The following is an 18,231-nucleotide window of genomic DNA, read 5'->3' on the forward strand; positions in this document are numbered from 1 at the left end:
AGGCAGGGGGTCTTTGGGAGATGATTAGATCATGAATGGGATTAATGCTCTTACAAAAGACATGCAAGAGAGTTCTCTGATCCTCTTTTTGCCACATAAGTGTACAGGAAGATTACAGTCTACAACCCAGAAGATGACCTTAACAAAACCTTGCCGGCAACCAGATCTTGGAATTTGAACCTCTAGAACTGTGAGAAATAAATTTCTGTTGTTTTCAAGCCATCCAGTAGGATACTTAAAGCAGCCTGAACAATGATAACACAACATGTGATTATGCTCTCAGCAAGATATAGAAATAAGAGAAACACCAAATTAATAAACCCTTTCAGAAGCATTCATGAGAGAAATATACCAACCTCAGTAGAAACAGAAACTCTAAGTTTAAAATAATTTTGTCACCAAACATTGTACCCTGTGGTCCAAGTTTCAGTACTGAAAAACTGAATTTTTATTTTACTTACCATGTTGTATGTCTTTCATATCTAAGTGAAGACTAGACATTAATATTCCAACTGCTTGTGATCTTTTGTTGCTTAATAACTTGACAACCTGCTCGAGGAAGGAAAAAGGAAAAACATTAATTTGAATCCCAAAATTTCTAATATACTTTTCAAAATCGTAAATGAAGAATAAATTAAGAGAAAACGCCTTTTGTCACTACTTAAATTGTTCAAAACCAATTTTTCTGTGCTTGAAGAATGCTTTTGGGTTTTATGTCATAAATCTTTGGGATCCAATATTCCTCTTCCTCCCTCCCCCCCAGAATTCACTATTAGCTTCAAAGTCATGTTCTTTAATAGTGTTTTAAGAGCCTGATCTGTCAACAATTTTCTAATAGTCTAGAAAGTTGGTCTCTGTAAAATAACAATTACATGTTTGATTATTTGCAGCCTGAGTTATAAAAAGTGTTTCTTTTTAAATACAGAGCCTTGAAACACTGGTCAAAAGTGAGGGCAACATAAAAGTACACACATAGACAATTTGTTAGATCATATTGGTTGTTCCATAAAACAGAAAATGTGCTTTTATTTGGGTCATTAAGAAAGCTCACTATTTTATTGGCAGTTCCGTTATTCTGCATTTGACCCATTTTGTGGAGAATTTTCCAACTAATTAATAGAGGGATACAACCATCAAATTAGCCGAGCAGCAGGCACTCAATCTCAAGTCTGGCTATCTGGAAAGTCTTGAAGAGTCAGTACACACAACCTTAAGGGAAGGTTTCCTAAAGCAGAGGTGGGCAGCTTGTTACAGAACAGATGTGTCAGCTGGCTCCGCGGCTCACTTGGCTAATCCTCCGCCTGAGATGCCGGCACCCCAGGGTTCTAGTCCCGATTGGGGCACTGGATTCTGTCCCGGTTGCTACTCTTCAGTCCAGCTCTCTGCTGTGGCCCGGGAAGGCAGTGGAGGATGGCCCAAGTGCTTGGGCCCTGCACCCACATGGAAGACCAGGAGGAAGCACCTGGCTCCTGGCTTTGGATCAGCGCAGTGCGCTGGCCGTGGAGGCCATTTGGGGGGTGAATCAGCGGAAAAAGGAAGACCTTTCTCTCTGTCTCTCTCTCACTGTCTAACTCTGCCTGTCAAAAAAAAAAAAAAAAAAAAAAAAAGAACAGATGTGTCGAAACTGTGTTTTACAGACAATATAACACACCACCAATAAATCCTGCTTATGAAACTCTTATCCCAATTCCTGATCCTGTGAAGGACAGCAATTTCTATTTACTCTCCATGTTTTATTTTAAATCTGCTTAGAAAAACACTGGAGGAAAAGGAAAGAAAAGTGGTTATGGCCAAATTACCAGAAGTGACAGCTGCCTTAACAGCTATCACATTTGTTGACTTTGTATTCCTTTTTGGTTTAAGTTGGGTCAATCAGGAAACTAATAAAATAATCATACCCAGCTGTCACACGAAGTCACAAAGTAAAACAATATTCTTAACAGCAATAATAGCTTTCTTGGTTCCCCAGCAGGGATGGGGGTTGGGAATAAAACAAACCACTTTCAGAAGGACCAACCACAAAAACCTCCTGAGTCATTTCTGAAAACCTCCTGTGGTATGGGACAATACCTCACAAGAGGCACTGCTGGCTCAGAGGGAAATTGACATATAAATTTTGATTCTAAATGTATTCTTTAAACACTTTATTAAATTTCAACTAGGAAAAAATATCTTCAAAATTGAGTATGAATCCACTAGTATGGCAAAGTATGTCTATGAATGGTATCTCCCTTCAGAGCTGACAGAAACAAAAATTTAATATCAGAAAAGCAGAAGGTAGGAACTGTCTGAAAAACAATTCCTAACTTCAGATAAATGCATTCTGGGGCCCCTCCATGCTATTTGACAAAACTCCTTCTATGAAACTCCCTGTCACCTCCTGGTCCAGAAATGAAAAGGACATTTAAACTCATATACCATGTGACCGCCCTGCAGTGTTGGCATGTTCATCATACCTTTACAGAAACTCTACTCTAGAAGTCCTGGCCAGTTCTTCTCAGTCCCTTTGAAAGTGAACTATTCTGGGACTGGCATTGTGGCACAGCAAGTTAAGCTGCTGCCTGTGATACTGGCATTCCATATTAGAATGTTGGTTCAAGTCTCAGCTGCTCTGCTTCTGATCCAGCTCTCTGCTAACGTGCCTGGGAAGCAGCAGAAGATGGCCTGAGTACTTGGTTCCCTACCACTCTTGTGAGAGACCCGGATGGAGTTCCAGGCCCAGCTCCAGCCATGGTGGCCATTTGGGGAGTGAATCAGCAGATGGAAGATTGATCGCTTTCTCTCTGAAACATGATTTTTCTATTAAAAATCAAAGGTACTTGATTTTAAACTATTCTTATTTAAATACCTAAGATACTATGTACAAACAATAATTACCTATTACCTTCCAGAATGCATATACATTTAGGAGAGAAAAGATATCTAAAACGATGAACTCAGGTGTGGTATTATGGCACAGTGAGTTAAGCAACCACTTGGGGTATCTGCAACCCATATTGGAGTGCCTAGTCCAAGTCCCTGCTATTCTGTGCTTCTTATCCAACATCCTGCTAATATACCAGGAAAGCAGCAAGTGATGATGGCCCAAGGGCTTGTGTTTCTGCCACCCATATGGGAGACCCATATGGAGTTTCTGGCTCTTGGCTTTGGCCTAGCCCAAACTTGGTTGTTGTGGGAACCTAGGAAGTAAACTATTGGATGGAAGCTCATTTGCTCTCTCTATCTGCCCTTCAATTAAAAATTAATAAATCTTTAAAAAACTAAAAAGGATGGACTCCAAATTTCCCTATGGTAATCCAAACCTTATGCTATTAACTGCTGTCATTTTCTGTTCTTTTTTTCTCAATACTCTGGATAATAAGAACCTGAAGCTATCAAACTAGAACATGTTTAGAATCTAATGACCACAGTTGCAATGGAGAAAAAAGATTGGACTCTTCTAAGATTAAATAAGAATCCTTAGCCAAAAAGAGAAGAATTAGAACATATAATCAGAAAAAAAGGAATATTTTGAATTTGCCTATAGTCACACCAGATTCAACTAATTCTCTTAATGGAGTTATTATCTTGGGCTTCCCTAGGAGGCAGGATTTATGTATAGAGATTATGAATGTAGACTTCATAAAATAAAGTAGTACTTCTCAAACTTTAATGTGGAGCTTGGTCATTTGGGATCTTTTTTAAATAAATCTGGACAGAGCTGATGTTTCTCATATCTAACAACGTCCCAGGAAATACCAGTGTTTCTGGTGCACAGATCTTGTTTCTAGAATCTCCTACTTGTTTTCTAAAATATTCTCAAAAAACTACTACACCTAAAGCCTCAGTTCCCTCATCTAGAAAAACAGTAACAGCAACATCGGTTTCTAAAAGTGGTTATAAGGGCCAGCGCTGGGACGCAGCAGGTTAAAGCCCTGGCCTGAAGCGCCAGCATCCCACATGGGCGCCGGTTCTAGTCCCAGCTGCTCGTCTTCCAATCCAGCTCTTTGCTATGGCCTGGGATAGCAACAGAAGATGGCTCAAGTCCTTGGGCCCCTGCACCCACGTGGGAGACCTGGAAGAAGCTCCTGGCTCCGGCTTTGGATCGGCACAGCTCCAGCCATTGAGGCCATCTGGGGAGTGAACCAGCAGATGGAAGACCTCTCTCTGATCTCTACCTCTCTCTGTAACTCTTTCAGATAAATAAAATAAAATCTTGAAAAAAAAAAGTTGCAATAGATATTCAGTGTGATGCTGTACCTAACATTTTGTCAATGTGTCTAGTACATAGTGTGTTCATTGCTATAAATGATAGTTATAAGAAGTTAAGTCTTGGGAAGACATTATAAATGCTTTGTCAAAAATGAAATTTTTGGCAGCTTTTATCTTAGTTCGATTCACTCAATTCATTGTGATACCAATTCATACACTAAAAGAAAAAATTCATATTCATTACTCCGTTTAATTTTTTTTTTTTTTTTGTTTTTGACATTCAGAGTAGGAAGAGAGAGAGAGACAGAGAGAAAGTTCTTCCTTTTCCATTGGTTCGCCCCCTCAGTGGCTGGTGCACCACGCTGATCCGAAGCCAGGAGCCAGGTGCTTCTCCTGGTCTCCCATGCGGGTGCAGGGCCCAAGCACTTGGGCCATTCTCCACTGCACTCCCAGGCCAGAGCAGAGAGCTGGACTGGAAGAGGAGCAACCAGAACAGAATCCAGTGCTCCGCCCGGGACTAGAACCCAGTGTGCCAGCTCCGCAGGCAGAGGATTAGCCTAGTGAGCCGTGGCGCCGGCCATACTCCGTTTAATTCTACAAGACATGTATTAAACTTTCCTTCCTCCTATGCAATTTTTTAAGAACTCAAAACCTCATTAGCTTAGTAGCATTTCCATGTTTGCAAATTATTTCTCTACTTAAATGCTCTTCCTTGGTAGTCTATGACCAATAAACATAATTGCTTTGAAAATATGCTGTATTTGGCCATGAAAGGGAGTAAAACTCACATGTCCTATACATGTGGTCCCAGTAAAAACTTTCAAGACTCTAATATTGTTGATGTAATTAGGCTACTTAAGTAGAAACGTGATTAAAATAAACATTAACTAATTTTTGGTCTGAACAATTACTGTTATCAGTGAGATATCCTTTATCCCAACTGCCTTTTTTTTTTTTATTTAGTGATTTAGTGTATAAACTAAGTGAGTACTGGGAACTGCGACAGAAGAATCATGATAAAAGCAGAAAGGAAAAATAGTAATGTATTAACATCTATTTTGTAGATCATTAAATATTAATTTATTTTTTTGTGTTATGTTGAATCCCCTTACTTGGATGATTACACACAGAAGTTCCTAACAATGGTACACCCAGTAAAATATACAATAGTTAAATCAACAGGTACACCACATCTTAAATACAAGCGTGCATTAGAAAAACCGAAAACTAGCAATTTTAATCAACTTGAGTTTTCTTTCAAATGCTATTATGTGAAAATGCATACTAAAATGATTCTTGGTCCTTTTTAAACAATTTATTTAAGACATTCAAGTTTCATGTATTTCATAGATACTTCCACTGCCCATTCTCCTTTCATCATGATGAAGGGAGGCAGACAGGGCACAGGTACATGTGAACAAGCCCACACCGCACCATGGTCCAGGCTGTGTGCTGCACAGCATATGGAATACAGGCAGAAGCTGGCCAGCCCAGGGATAGAGATGCATTTCTTTAATTCTAATTATAACTCTGGGTCTGAATTCTAGCATCAGCCTGTGAAGATCTTGGGTTTCTTGGTCTCTTTTCTTTAATCCTAAGTGTTCTGATCTGTGAAATGGGGGAAATACATCATAGAGTAGTCCATAAGATGATTATTTAGTTGTAAGCAGTGTTACCTACTCAAATGTGCATTGCAGGTTGCTGTCAGCCCACAGGCTAAATATCACTTGTCCACCAAAGGGATGAATATGTACAGAAATTGAAAGCAAGATTTAGAAATTTTAGAGTAATCTGATGGAGTAATATTTTGCCCATTGAATCTAGATCTGTATGTCTTTGATTTGAAAGTTTTTTCTAATTTCATTTTTCTAGTAAATCATATATATTTTATTGTACAAGAGTGCCAGAACAAGATGGACCAGGGATTTGAAAACCGGTTCTTTACTAGGCATACTATCTGTGGAAGCAAGGCCAAAATAATAATAAGAAGGACTTTGACACAAAATCTACTATAATTCCCTAGGCCTTTCCCTAATAGCCCTAAGACTAAAGAAAGAGGCAGAATTCTTGGCGAAACTTCAGGTTTCCACTGGTCCCCGTATAATAGACCATTCTACTTTGTTGCCTTCCCTCCACAACATCCCAGGACAAGCTTCAGATTCAATATCAATACCATGTTAAAACAGATTAAGAAGAATCAGAACAAACATGAGGATACCAACGCAAGTGATGTACAACATTCAGAAAAACATTCGACTGCATCGTATCTTTAAAAAAAATCAAAGCAGCAATTTGATTGTTACAGGTGAACTAGTCCTTTTACTTCTGAGTAAATATGATTTAGGAGAAAAAACTAAAGCATGAAATTCTTTAAAAAGATGAATATTACTTACTCCTCTAGAAATTTGTTAATTTTTTTCAATAATTCATTGATCATAACAACAGCCACAGGGAATAAACCAAGCACCATCTTGTGTTTTTTTTTTTTTTGTTTGTTTGTTTTGTTTTTTTTTTTGACATTCAGAGTAGGAAGAGAGAGAGAGAGAGAGAAAGGTCTTCCTTTACCGTTGGTTCACCCTCCAATGGCCGCTGCAGCCGGCACACCGAAGGCAGGAGCCAGGTGCTTCTCCTGGTCTCGCATGCGGGTGCAGGGCCCAAGGACTTGAGCCATCCTCCACGGCACTCCTGGGCCACAGCAGAGAGCTGGCCTGGAAGAGGGGCAACCTGGACAGAATCCGGTGCCCCGACCAGGACTAGAACCCAGTGTGCCAGCACCGCAAGGCGGAGGATTAGCCTAGTGAGCCGCGGCGCCGGCTCCAAGCACCATCTTAAAATAAAAGTTGTGGGGCAGGCATTTGATGTTAAGACACTGTTTTGGAAACCCATATGCCAAATCAGAGTGCATAGGTTTATGTCCTAGCTCCATTTCTGATTCCAGCTTCCTGCTAATATGCACCCTGGGAGGCAGCAAATGATGGCTCAAATAATTGAGTCCCTGTCACCCACATGTGCAGCCCAGACTGAGCTCTCAGCTCCAGGCTGAAGCCTGGTTCTGGCCCTCACTGTTTCAGGCATCCAGAGAGTAAACCAAGATCTCTGTCTGTCTTGGTCTTTCAAGTAAACACAAATGTTTGAAGGAATTGAAGTTGTGTAGCTCTTTTTTTTTAAAGGAGCATCTAAAACTTTAGTGTGAGAGAAAGATGGTAACTCCTTTTTTTCTACTGAAACCAAGTTTTTCTTAGGTGATAGCACAGAAAACTATTAAATCTCAGTGGACAGTGAAACAAGCATCAACTGGACTAGTGAAAGAAAATGTGAAGGGTGAGAAAAACTAACTTCAACTTTAGTTTTCACTAATTTTTAAATATATAACCGATTTTAAATATATAACCAAGAAATTTCAGATCCTATAGCAAGCAAAGTATTGGGGGAAGGTTAAGAAAAGCCCTTAGTTTCCATTCATTTGCCTTACCTCCTAACAGTGGTCACAAAATAAGATAATATTAATTCACTAAACAAACCTATTTGGATTAGTGCTTAAAGCAACTTGAAATCAGGGAGAGATCTTTAGTGGCAGACCTGCAAGCAATTAACCTAAGCTCAACACCAAGAGAGACAAGAACAGGGGTGTGCATTTGGCCTAGGAGTTAAGCTGCCAGATAGAACACCCTAGTCCCACATGCAAGTGCCTACGTCCAGTTCCAAGGTCTGAGTACAGATTCAAGCTTCCTAGTAATGCACACCCTAGGAGACAGCAAGTAATGGCTTAGATTCTTGGGCTCCTGCCACCCATGAGATTTGCACTGAGTGCTTAGCTACCAGCTTTGCTAGGCCCTTGAGGGGATGTGGGAAGTGAAGCAGCAGGTGGGAGTGTACATTTTCCCTCCTCCCCCACAACACACACACGATCAAGTAAACTTATACTTTCTAAAAGAGAGTGAGAGAACTACAAAAGACCACTCATCAATTCTCTAAAACTGTACCATCCAATACAGAGCTACTAACCATGTGGTTAATTGGGTACTTAAAATATGTACAGACCTACAAGACTTGTTTTCTTTTTTTCCTTAAGGATAAAAGAGAATATAAAATACCTAATTTGTAAAATGCTGAATACATGCTTAAGTGAAAGTATTTTGGCCCCTCTGTATTTTATGTTAATGTTAATATTAATCTTAATTTCACCTACTTTTGTATACTTTTTAAAATGTGGCTCCCAAAAATTTTTAAATTGCACATGTGCCTTGCATTTTATTTTTATTGGGTGGTAGTGAACAAGATCTAACAGGGGCTGGCATCATGGCACAGCAGGTTAAGCTGTCAGCTGGGATGCCAGGATCCCATATGAATGCTAGTTTGAGTCCTGGCTGCTCCACTTCTGATTCAGCGCCTTGCTAATGCATCTGGGAAAGCAGTGGAAGATGGCCCAAGTCCTGGGCCCCTGAACCCTTGTGGGAGACTGGGATAGAGTTCCAGGCTCCTGACTTCAGCCTGACTCAGCACTGACTGTTGTGGCCATGTGAGGAGTGAAGCAGCAGATAGAAAATCTTAATCTCTCTGTCTCTTCTTCTTTCTCTGTAACTCTGCCTTTCAAAGTAATAAATAAATCATTTAAAAAAAAAACTAACAACTTTGAACAAATTGTAATCATTTAATCCATTTAGCTTGAACCTAAAGTCCCTTTATTCTTTCTTCAGTTCAAACAAATAAAGATAACATGGTATTTATGTCAAAGACCCATTAACTATTGAGCTGGCCTTACTTACAAGTCAGAAAAAAACTACATGCTAAACGTGTTCTTTAGTAAATAGTATGGGTATTAGCAGGTTGGAAATATACTTAGACAGACAATGGAATACAGAGACTCCTATTGAGTGAAGGAAGATACTCCCTTCCCTCACCCACAATATTCCAGAGAATGAAAACATCATATATGCAAATCCCTTGCCCTTTAAATAAGATCTGAGCTGCCCTATCAATTAAATATGGCTCATATTACTTACTGATTATAAAACAAAAATTAAACTATAGAGTCTTAAAATAATTAATTTACTGTTTATATAAAATCCTACCCAAATCATTTTCATGTTAATTTCAACATAAAAAGAGTAGAAGGTTAGTAACCCATCATAATACCATCTCTCAGGTACAATCACTAAGGACAGTTTCATGGACATATTTCCATACCATTCCAAGAACCTCTATTACATTTCTCCTTAAATATTTCCCCCTGTAACAGACCACATTCTTGTGTAGTCCAGCCCATTGCATTGGAAGCTCTAAATGGAGTCTAATGTTGGCATGCTACACATCTTCACTAAAATTTTCTGTCACATTCAACAGTATTTCTTTTTCTGGCATGTGCAACACCACTAATCATTTATTCTTGTATTTATCCTTTTTACAATATCATTTCATCTATTTTACTTTCTGCTCTGTAAATAATATTTTTTTAATTTTTGAGCAGGTTATATCTTTAATTATTTCTCTAGATTCTCTTGTCTGCATTTCCCACCACCTAACCAATGAGCACCCTTCTCTCTCCAGTCTCTCTCTTGCTCTGTTTCATTGCTTTTCTGTACAATCTGATGAGAACATCTATAACCTTTGAAAGACCTCATCTTTTTACATCTCATACCTAACACACTGTTCTGAGCTACTATTCTGTGTCTTTATTTCCCAGTCACTGCTACTTAGAGCCTTCCTTCCTCCTTCAACTCAACATGATCAAATACTAAGCATACTTGTTTAAAAAAAACTGAGAACCACTGTGGCAAGTTCTGACTTTAGGAATCTATGCCTCTTCATCCTTCTAGCAGTAACAGCTGAATTTTAACTGGATCTATACCAAGCCAGATAATTTCCACAGCCTACTTTATATTATGTATAGCAACAAAAACAAGTTATGGGCAAATGAAATGCAGGGAGCAAAAAAGTGTTGCCTCTGAAAGAAAACTTCTTGCCCTTCACTTCATTCTTTTTCTCAGGCCAAAGGAAGAATTACAGAAGGGAGTCATCCTCAGCCATACTACCCACTGCAGGTGAAGCAACAAAATAAGCTGGAATATGGATCTCTGGACAACCTGATGGAATAGAGGCACAGTACCTCCCTCAACACACACTTGTCCATACTTCTCATGAAAGTGAAATCAACTTCCTGCTTAATAAGATGAAAAGAGACAGCCAAACCAATAGTTTACCTAACATCTACTTAGCATCAGGTGTTGTGCTGGACATGGTGGTAAAAACACAGAAGACCAAGGAAATGAAAAAGCTCATCATCCTTTGCCCAGCCAGCTCTCTATCCCTATTTCTCTGTTATTGATATCACATCTCTAATTGCCAGCACATTGACTCATCCTTCCTCTTTTTTCCTCACACCCAGCCACACATCAAATTACACCAATGTTTCCTTATCAAGATTTCTCTGTCACAGACACTGCAGGCAGAATGTGAGGTTGCCTCCAAGATCCCAGTGCTGCTCTTAGACCAATGTTCTGTTCTACCTTCATCATGCACTTTCCTTTAAAAGACATTCAGTGATTCCTTACAGCTCTGCTCTATTTTCCACATTCACAGGGTTAACTCTGACTGCTCACTGGACCAAAATTTTCAAGTCCCACTCTTCCACAGTGCTTTTCCTGAACATCCTCTGACCTTACACCTAATGTTTAAAACACTATCATCAGGGCCTGTGCAGTGGCAAAGAAGGTTAATCCACCATCTACAGGGTCATCATCCCACATGGTTTGATTTCTGGTTGTTCCATTTCCAATCTAGCTCCCTGCAAATGTGTCTGAGAAAGCAGTAGAAGATGGCTCAAGTCCTTGTGCCTCTGCACCCATGTAGAAGACCCAGAAGAATCTCCTGGCTCCTAGTTTCAGATCAGTCCAGCTCCAGCCATTGGAAGGTCTTTCTCCCTCTCTCTGTAACTCTGCCTTTCAAATGAAATAAGTAAATCTTTGGGAAAAAAAAAAGACTATGAGTTTCTCTTTTACTTTGTTAATATGCTATTTTCCTACTGGATAATACACATGATAAATTGCTGGGGCAACCGTCACTAAATTAAAAATACCTGTACACAATGCCTGCATCAAATCACCTATTCCAATACCCAGCACAAAGATAAAAAATTGCAGCCAACCAATAAATATATATGGATTAAATGAACCTGTCTAAACTATTATTACTTTTTTAGATGGTCTCTATAACCTAGGAAAAATGATCCCCTCCCTTGGATGAAAATCAGAATCACTGAGGTACCTTCCTAAATTAACATTCCTGCTTTCCACTCCAAAGAGTCTTTTTCTTTTTCCTAGCATAGAGCCCTAGAATATGTATCTAAAGCACATGTGAATAAATATACACACACAGCTAACACTGATACAAATTTAGGAACCACTGAAAAGGAAGTGGTCAAATAATTCTTGAGCTGTGATTCTTCTTCTAAACTCAAATCAAAAACTGAAAATACTAACTTACCTAACACCACAGAATTATGCCAAAATGCAGTAGAAAGCAGCTCTGAACTATAATTATTATGTGAGTAACAAGATTAAATTAAAATATTTAATCAGCCAACAATGGTGTTTCTTATTAAGAAATTTTTTAAAGTATGTATTTTATATATATGATACTAGAAAATTAAGCTGACTCGCAAAAGGGCTCTACATTAAATATCCCATAACTCAATGTTTCTTGCAATTTCTTACTATGCAGTGACAATCAAGCACCAATGAAAGAAACCAAACAATTTCCTCACAGTCAAGATGCAGTCACAACAGAAGTTTTGTTTCCTAATTCCCAGTTAGGGTAATACAGTGCTTACTTCTGAAACACCATGGCACAGCCTTGCTAGAAACTGGGTATTAGCTTATAGGGATAAATGACCAGATTCAATAGGGCAAATCCTTTTCTGAGTATGGTAAGATAATAACAGTCAACTACAGAGATGAGGCAAAGGTAAATTCCAAAGCGAACTTACAGAATGCAAAAACTGCTGTTTCTCAGACAGATGTTCAAGTGCAAAGTAATATATGAGATGGTATGCAAAGCACTCAAGGAACAACAGAGGCCAAAAGCAGCCTCTGTTTTTCCAAATGGGAAAGTCACAGGAGAAAATGAGCAAATATGAAGTAGTAAAAGCAAATTAAATGAGTAACTTAAGAATGGAAGGAAATGCTGAGAGAATAATTCTCAGACTCAACATTCCCAGTGATTTGATCTCTAAAGTAGGAAATCTATATTTCAGACTATATCTTTGCCTCAATAAGTAAATTAGCAGTTATGTGACTTTGGACAAATTCATTAAACTGCAGGTCTCTATCTGTAGAATATAGTTAATATTCCATATGCAATATTTTCATAATTTGAGATAAAGTTAACAACATGTAAAATACTTTTAAACTATAAAATACATTTTTTGCAAGTTAGGTGTTGGTGTTATGTTTAGCAAAGCTAAACTAATAATTATGTTTTATAATGCTATAAAAGCACTTGAATTTATTTCAACAAGAACCACCAGAGATAATAAAAGGTGACAAGGAATAAACATCTAGAATTAAGAGAGCAAATAATCCACACATTGGCTAATTCTCACCTCCGTGGAAATTCACAAAGTTCTTTTTCTCTAAAAGTTCTTTAGACATACTGTGGATCATCTTATAACTTCAATTTTTAAATTTAATTTCCTTATTTGGGAAAGATAAATTCATCTCTAGATTTTCACCAAATGAGAATCAGGAACCAAGAGCCTGAAAACAGCCAGACATCTTAAATCTTAACTAGTCTACACTCAAAAGTGAAGAATGCTCTGCTTGTATGGGATTTTACAGAGCAAGAGGTTATCAGGTTTTCTTTAGTCTACACCCACAACCAAGGAGGACTGCAGTCTTATTTATACTACTACCTTCTCCTACTCAGATTAATGTTAAGCCTTGGGGCAGGGTGGCCGACCTCACAGGCATCCCACAGCATTCCAAGGCACTGCAGACGGCAGAGGACATTGACACTGACCATGCCCAGGAATGATATCGTCATACTATCTGGTTGGCACCAGACAATCCTCTCTATTAGGATAGCCTAGGCATAAGCTCAGGAACAAAGGAGCCAGTTTGCTAATTACTGAGATGACATCTGAACCCCTCTCACTGACTAAGAATCTAGAAGTCAATCTTGAAAATAAAGTGCAGTCTACTTGAGCAAAATTTGTCTGCTTTTTATCTAGGACCTAGATATGCCTCCTAGCAGAGGCATCAACCTATGGGAGACCTAAGGGCTACTAGCTTTACTGGTCCTGCTTTTGAGTCTCAGCTTTGGAAGTAGACTGGAAGTTATGGTATTTGGTAAAGTTACTAATAACAGCCTCTCAATGCTCTTACAATCTGTCAATCTCTCTCAGTTGGTTATCTTTTTAATTTTTGTTAATATAAAGAGAATAGATTTCATGTATTTCATACATACAATTCTAAGAAGACAACCAGTCTCCTCCCTCCCTCCCTTCTTCAATCCCCTTTCTTTTTTTCCTTTACTCTTGTACATGTTTAATGCATCACAAATCATAATGTTTGACAAGTAAAATGCAGAAGCAGAAAGACCATAGTTCCACAGTAATTTAGACAAGGGCTATAAATAATAATCATATCATAAGATGGCAGTTTCATTCTTATACTTTTGTTGAATTTTATATTAAATCCCACATATCAGAGAAAACATGATATTTGTCTTTTGGGAACTGGCTTATTATCTTGATGTGTATTTCTCTAATCTGGATGCTATTCTTTGACTGAGTAGGTTGTTATAATCTTTCCTGGTGCCAATTCTTGGTTCCTGCTTTGATTCTCATTTAGCCCATCACCATAATACAAGTTTCCTAGTTCCTTATCTCATGTTGTTCCAACTAACTGGAAATAAGAACTTGAAGAATGTGGAAGTCGGTGCATAGGATACCTTCTCACCAAACAAAAACTATCATCTACCTGGATCATTTACATTCCTTGAAAACAGTATCTCCCTCTACCATCTCTTGTCATTCAATGGACCACAATAATTCACTGTTAAATCAGAAATCAAGTCAGACATGAAAAATGTGTCCTACTACAAAAAAAAAAAAAAGATAATTTAGTAAACCCTAAGGCATATGTATCCTACACAGTTTTGAGAAAAGTAAACAGAGACAATGATACTTCTTTAGCCTACAAGATCAGCCACATTTACCCAATCAATGGTTTGATTATTCACTTAAAAGGGAGAGGGAGTGGATAAGGGGAGGGTTGCGGGTTGGAGGGACGTTATGGGGGGGGAGTCATTGTAATCAATATTCTGTAATTTGGAAATTTATATTCATTAAATAAAAGTTAAAAAAAGTGCAAACTATTAAAGGAGCAGAGCCATAGGCTGGTTCTAAACAAAGTCAAGTTGAACGCAGTAATTATATATCTTAATTGACATATAACATACTGAAATCACATTGGCCAAAATAATAACTATTATGTACTGAGTCACAGAAGAAAACAATATTCAGTATGGAAAATTACTGAAAGATCCAAGACAATGAGAAGCAGGTGAGGATTTCATAATAGGTTGCATTTCCAAATTCATTTTTATTAAAAATATATACGCAGGGGCCGGCGCTGTGGCATAGGGGGTAAAACCACCGCCTGCAGTTCTGGCATCCCATATGGGTGCCGGTTCAAATCCCAGCTGCTCCACTTCTGATCCAGAAGTGGATCCCACTGCCTGGGAAAGCAGTGGAAGATGGCCCAATTTCTTGGGCCCCTGCACCAGTGTGGGAGACCTGGAAGAATCTCCTGGCTTCAGATCAGCCCAGCTCTGCCTGTTGTGGCCATTTGGGGAGAGAATCAGTGGATGGAAGATTCTCTCTCTCTGCCTCTCTGTAACTCTTTCAAATAAATAAATAAATTTTTAAATATATATATATATATACTCAAATATACTTTGCTGAATTCATAAAAACATATCTCAAAAATATATGTCAAATGCTAATAAAATACATGTGTAACAACATTAATACGCTGTAAACTGGAATTTCCAAATTCACTTTTCATTTAAAAAATTATAGTAACATGCAATATAAGCTTAAGTAAATACTACTTGCTCTTAAAATGCTTTTCTAATTAAAACATTATCACAAATCTCCATCTTTCTTTATTTCATATAGAACAGAGAAAAACATGTAGAGGCATTTAAATTCTTTGAATTTAAACCATATACAATCTTCTCTTTTATATTCTTTGAACATAGCCTTTTGCCAGTCTAGCCAGTTTTGTCATATAGAACATATGCAGGGTATAATTTTGTTCTTCACCCTTTCAAGTATCTTGGTAGTCAGAAAACAATGTTGAGTCCATCTGATTACATACAAGTCTACCTAAGCTATATTTTCCCTTTCAGAATTTTCTCTAAAATTCTGGTATTAGATATATGCCTGTCTACAATGTTCACATTATGTTTTGAGTATTTAAAATTCAGTAGGAACCATTATAGGCTGATTAAAATTAAATGATCAGAAAACCATGAAATTGTGAGTACAATATCTAAACATTTAATGATATTGCCAAAATATTTGAATATCAAGTATGTTTCTACAAAATATGGATATCTATTTCTTAATATTTTGGTATTATCTCAATAGAGGACATTAATTGTCATGAGTAAAAGATATAATATAGATTATAAGGTTAACAATAACCATGAAGAAATAAAAGGCTCATGTTGACACCATTTGCATATGTATTATTAATTCGTGACAATAATGTATTGAGATAACATTATTTGATTTTATAATAAAGGTCTTTATCTATTCTAATAATCACTACAAAAACCCAGTGAAGTTAGAGCTACTACAGTCCAGATGCTCCAGATGAAATGATTTGCTGAAGGTCACACATCCATTTAGTGTCAGAGCCAGGATATGAATCCAAGCAGTGTGGCTCCAGGTTCCACCTTCTTAAGCACTATCTTGTACCACCTATGTGGTTTAATATGGAGAGCCCACTTCTGCCAAGTAACTTCCCAAATCTCATTTCCTCCACTATTTCCTTAATATCCTGTGTTATCTTATACAAAACAAATGGACAGATAAAACATAAAGAGATTAAATTATTTTTCAAATTGTTAGCTAAAAAACAAACCACAAAAGATAACACTCATCTGAATCTTCTTCTTACATATAACTCAATTTCAGGGAAATCGTGAAAAAGGAGTACCAAACCTAACTGATTCCCTTCCTTTGTAGTTATAACAACAAAATGCTAACGAAAATTTTAGATGTAAAGATTTCTAAAGCAGAAGTTAAATGTGCAGGAAACAAACAACCACCTAGTATATATTTATTAAGTAGAATCACCAAATAAATGCTGCATGATTCACTGACTAGTTACTCAATTTGTGGATTAGTCGGGTATTTTGCATCTCCCCCTGCTCTCTAGCCACTAGCGTGATGTTTCTTTTTGGCTCTTCTGGAAAGTCAAGACCCATTTTCTAACTCTATCCACTGAATCTGTACTTAGATGCATTTGATTCTACCCTATGGAAGAAGACATTCTAAGCTTTCTTACAAGTTTACAATCTATTTTTGGAAATGACACACTGAGTAAGTCACTGGCTAATTTTCCAAAGACCTCTTAGAGTTTGGAAGTAAAAGAGAGGTAAACATTGATTTGCCAGTGAACTAATTTATTATGCTCATTTTTAGAGAATAAAGGTTTCAACATGTGAGTTTATGTCTTTGCAGACCAATAGTTTTCTTTCTGATGGCACCATTTTCCTGGATCATAAATTTAGCATTTTTTCTTTCTTCACAATTCCATTTATAGCAACACATACAATACCAAGTAATTATTTCACATCCTAATCCAACAACAGCCAATTCTCTCATTATTCTTATCCTTGAAGATACCTTCTAATCTATTGTTCCAAAACCTCAAGTGTTTAGTTATACAATAAATAGTTCTTCTAAAGTATATATTTTAATTTTTAAATTTTATACTTATAATTTTATAACATTGTTATTAAAGTATATCCATAGTAAAGTGAGAAAAGTCAACTATAGGGTCCATGTAATTGCTACTTATATATACAACCTTTTAACTGTCACTCTAATCACTATATAGAACATTATGAACAACCCTGAAGGGTCCGTTCACACCTCCCTCCTAGTATATAGTCTCCCTCCCTAAAAGTTTCATTCTGACTTTGGTTGCCACATACTACTTTTGCCAATTTTGGAATATCAGGGAAATGGAAATATCCTGTTTATATTGGCTTTTGTCTCTGAAATCCATCAGCATTGAGAATTTAACAGTACACTGTTATTCCTCATTCCTGTGTACTATTACACTGTGCGGTTATGTTACAATTTATTTCTTATTTCAATATTGACAGTAGTTATGAAGGGTTTTAGCACTGAGGTATTACAAATAGTGCTACTATGAACATTCTTATATACATATTATATATGAATATATATATGAATACACAGATAAGAACCAAAACTACCATGATGATGGGGTATACATATATATATATATGTTAATTGATTTTCCAAAGTAATTGTAGTTGTAATTGTTTGTACTTGTGTAGAACTAATGAAATAAAAATTAATAATTTTCTCAGATTTATAAAATTGCAATGATAAAAAATGTTAAGTATTTCAGAACAAAATTATAAGATTAAATAAGTCACCTAGGATTCTATAAACCAGTTAAAATGTTTTTAGAAAGATGTTGCAGATCTATAACGTTCAAAACCATGTTTACAAAAACATACATGAATAAGTAGACTAAAATAAGTATTCACTGACAAAGTTATGTCTTTACCCGTGATTCATGGCTGACCATTCAGAAGCAGGGGCTACAGGGATATACAAGGTATACTTCAGTTGTTCATAAGCATACCTACTGAATAAATACCCAGTGGGTAGCTAACATGTAACTCCTGAATGTTCCTCAAATCAAGACTTCATCCTCGATGATTGGTGCCTGCAATTGAGCATCATTCTCTTTTCCAGAACACTATAGT

General features: G+C 37.3%; 1 protein-coding gene across 3 annotated transcripts in view; it reads right to left on the reverse strand.

The window, feature by feature from the left end:
- The window catches only part of LOC100356313 (formin-2), a 358,708-nt gene that overhangs the window by 201,730 nt on the left and 138,747 nt on the right, over window positions 1-18,231 (reverse strand). For 2 of the 3 annotated variants that reach the window (XM_089311640.1, XM_070055559.2), the window contains exon 7: window positions 462-552. In XM_089311640.1, coding sequence (XP_089167766.1) covers window positions 462-552 — 91 coding nt within the window. The remainder of the gene's footprint in view (window positions 1-461; window positions 553-18,231) is intronic. The other variant, XM_008268219.5, reaches the window with a different exon arrangement.

This window comes from Oryctolagus cuniculus, chromosome 13, assembly GCF_051225735.1.
Source record: "Oryctolagus cuniculus isolate XC-2025 breed Fujian yellow rabbit chromosome 13, ASM5122573v1, whole genome shotgun sequence".
NCBI classification, from domain to species: domain Eukaryota; kingdom Metazoa; phylum Chordata; class Mammalia; order Lagomorpha; family Leporidae; genus Oryctolagus; species Oryctolagus cuniculus.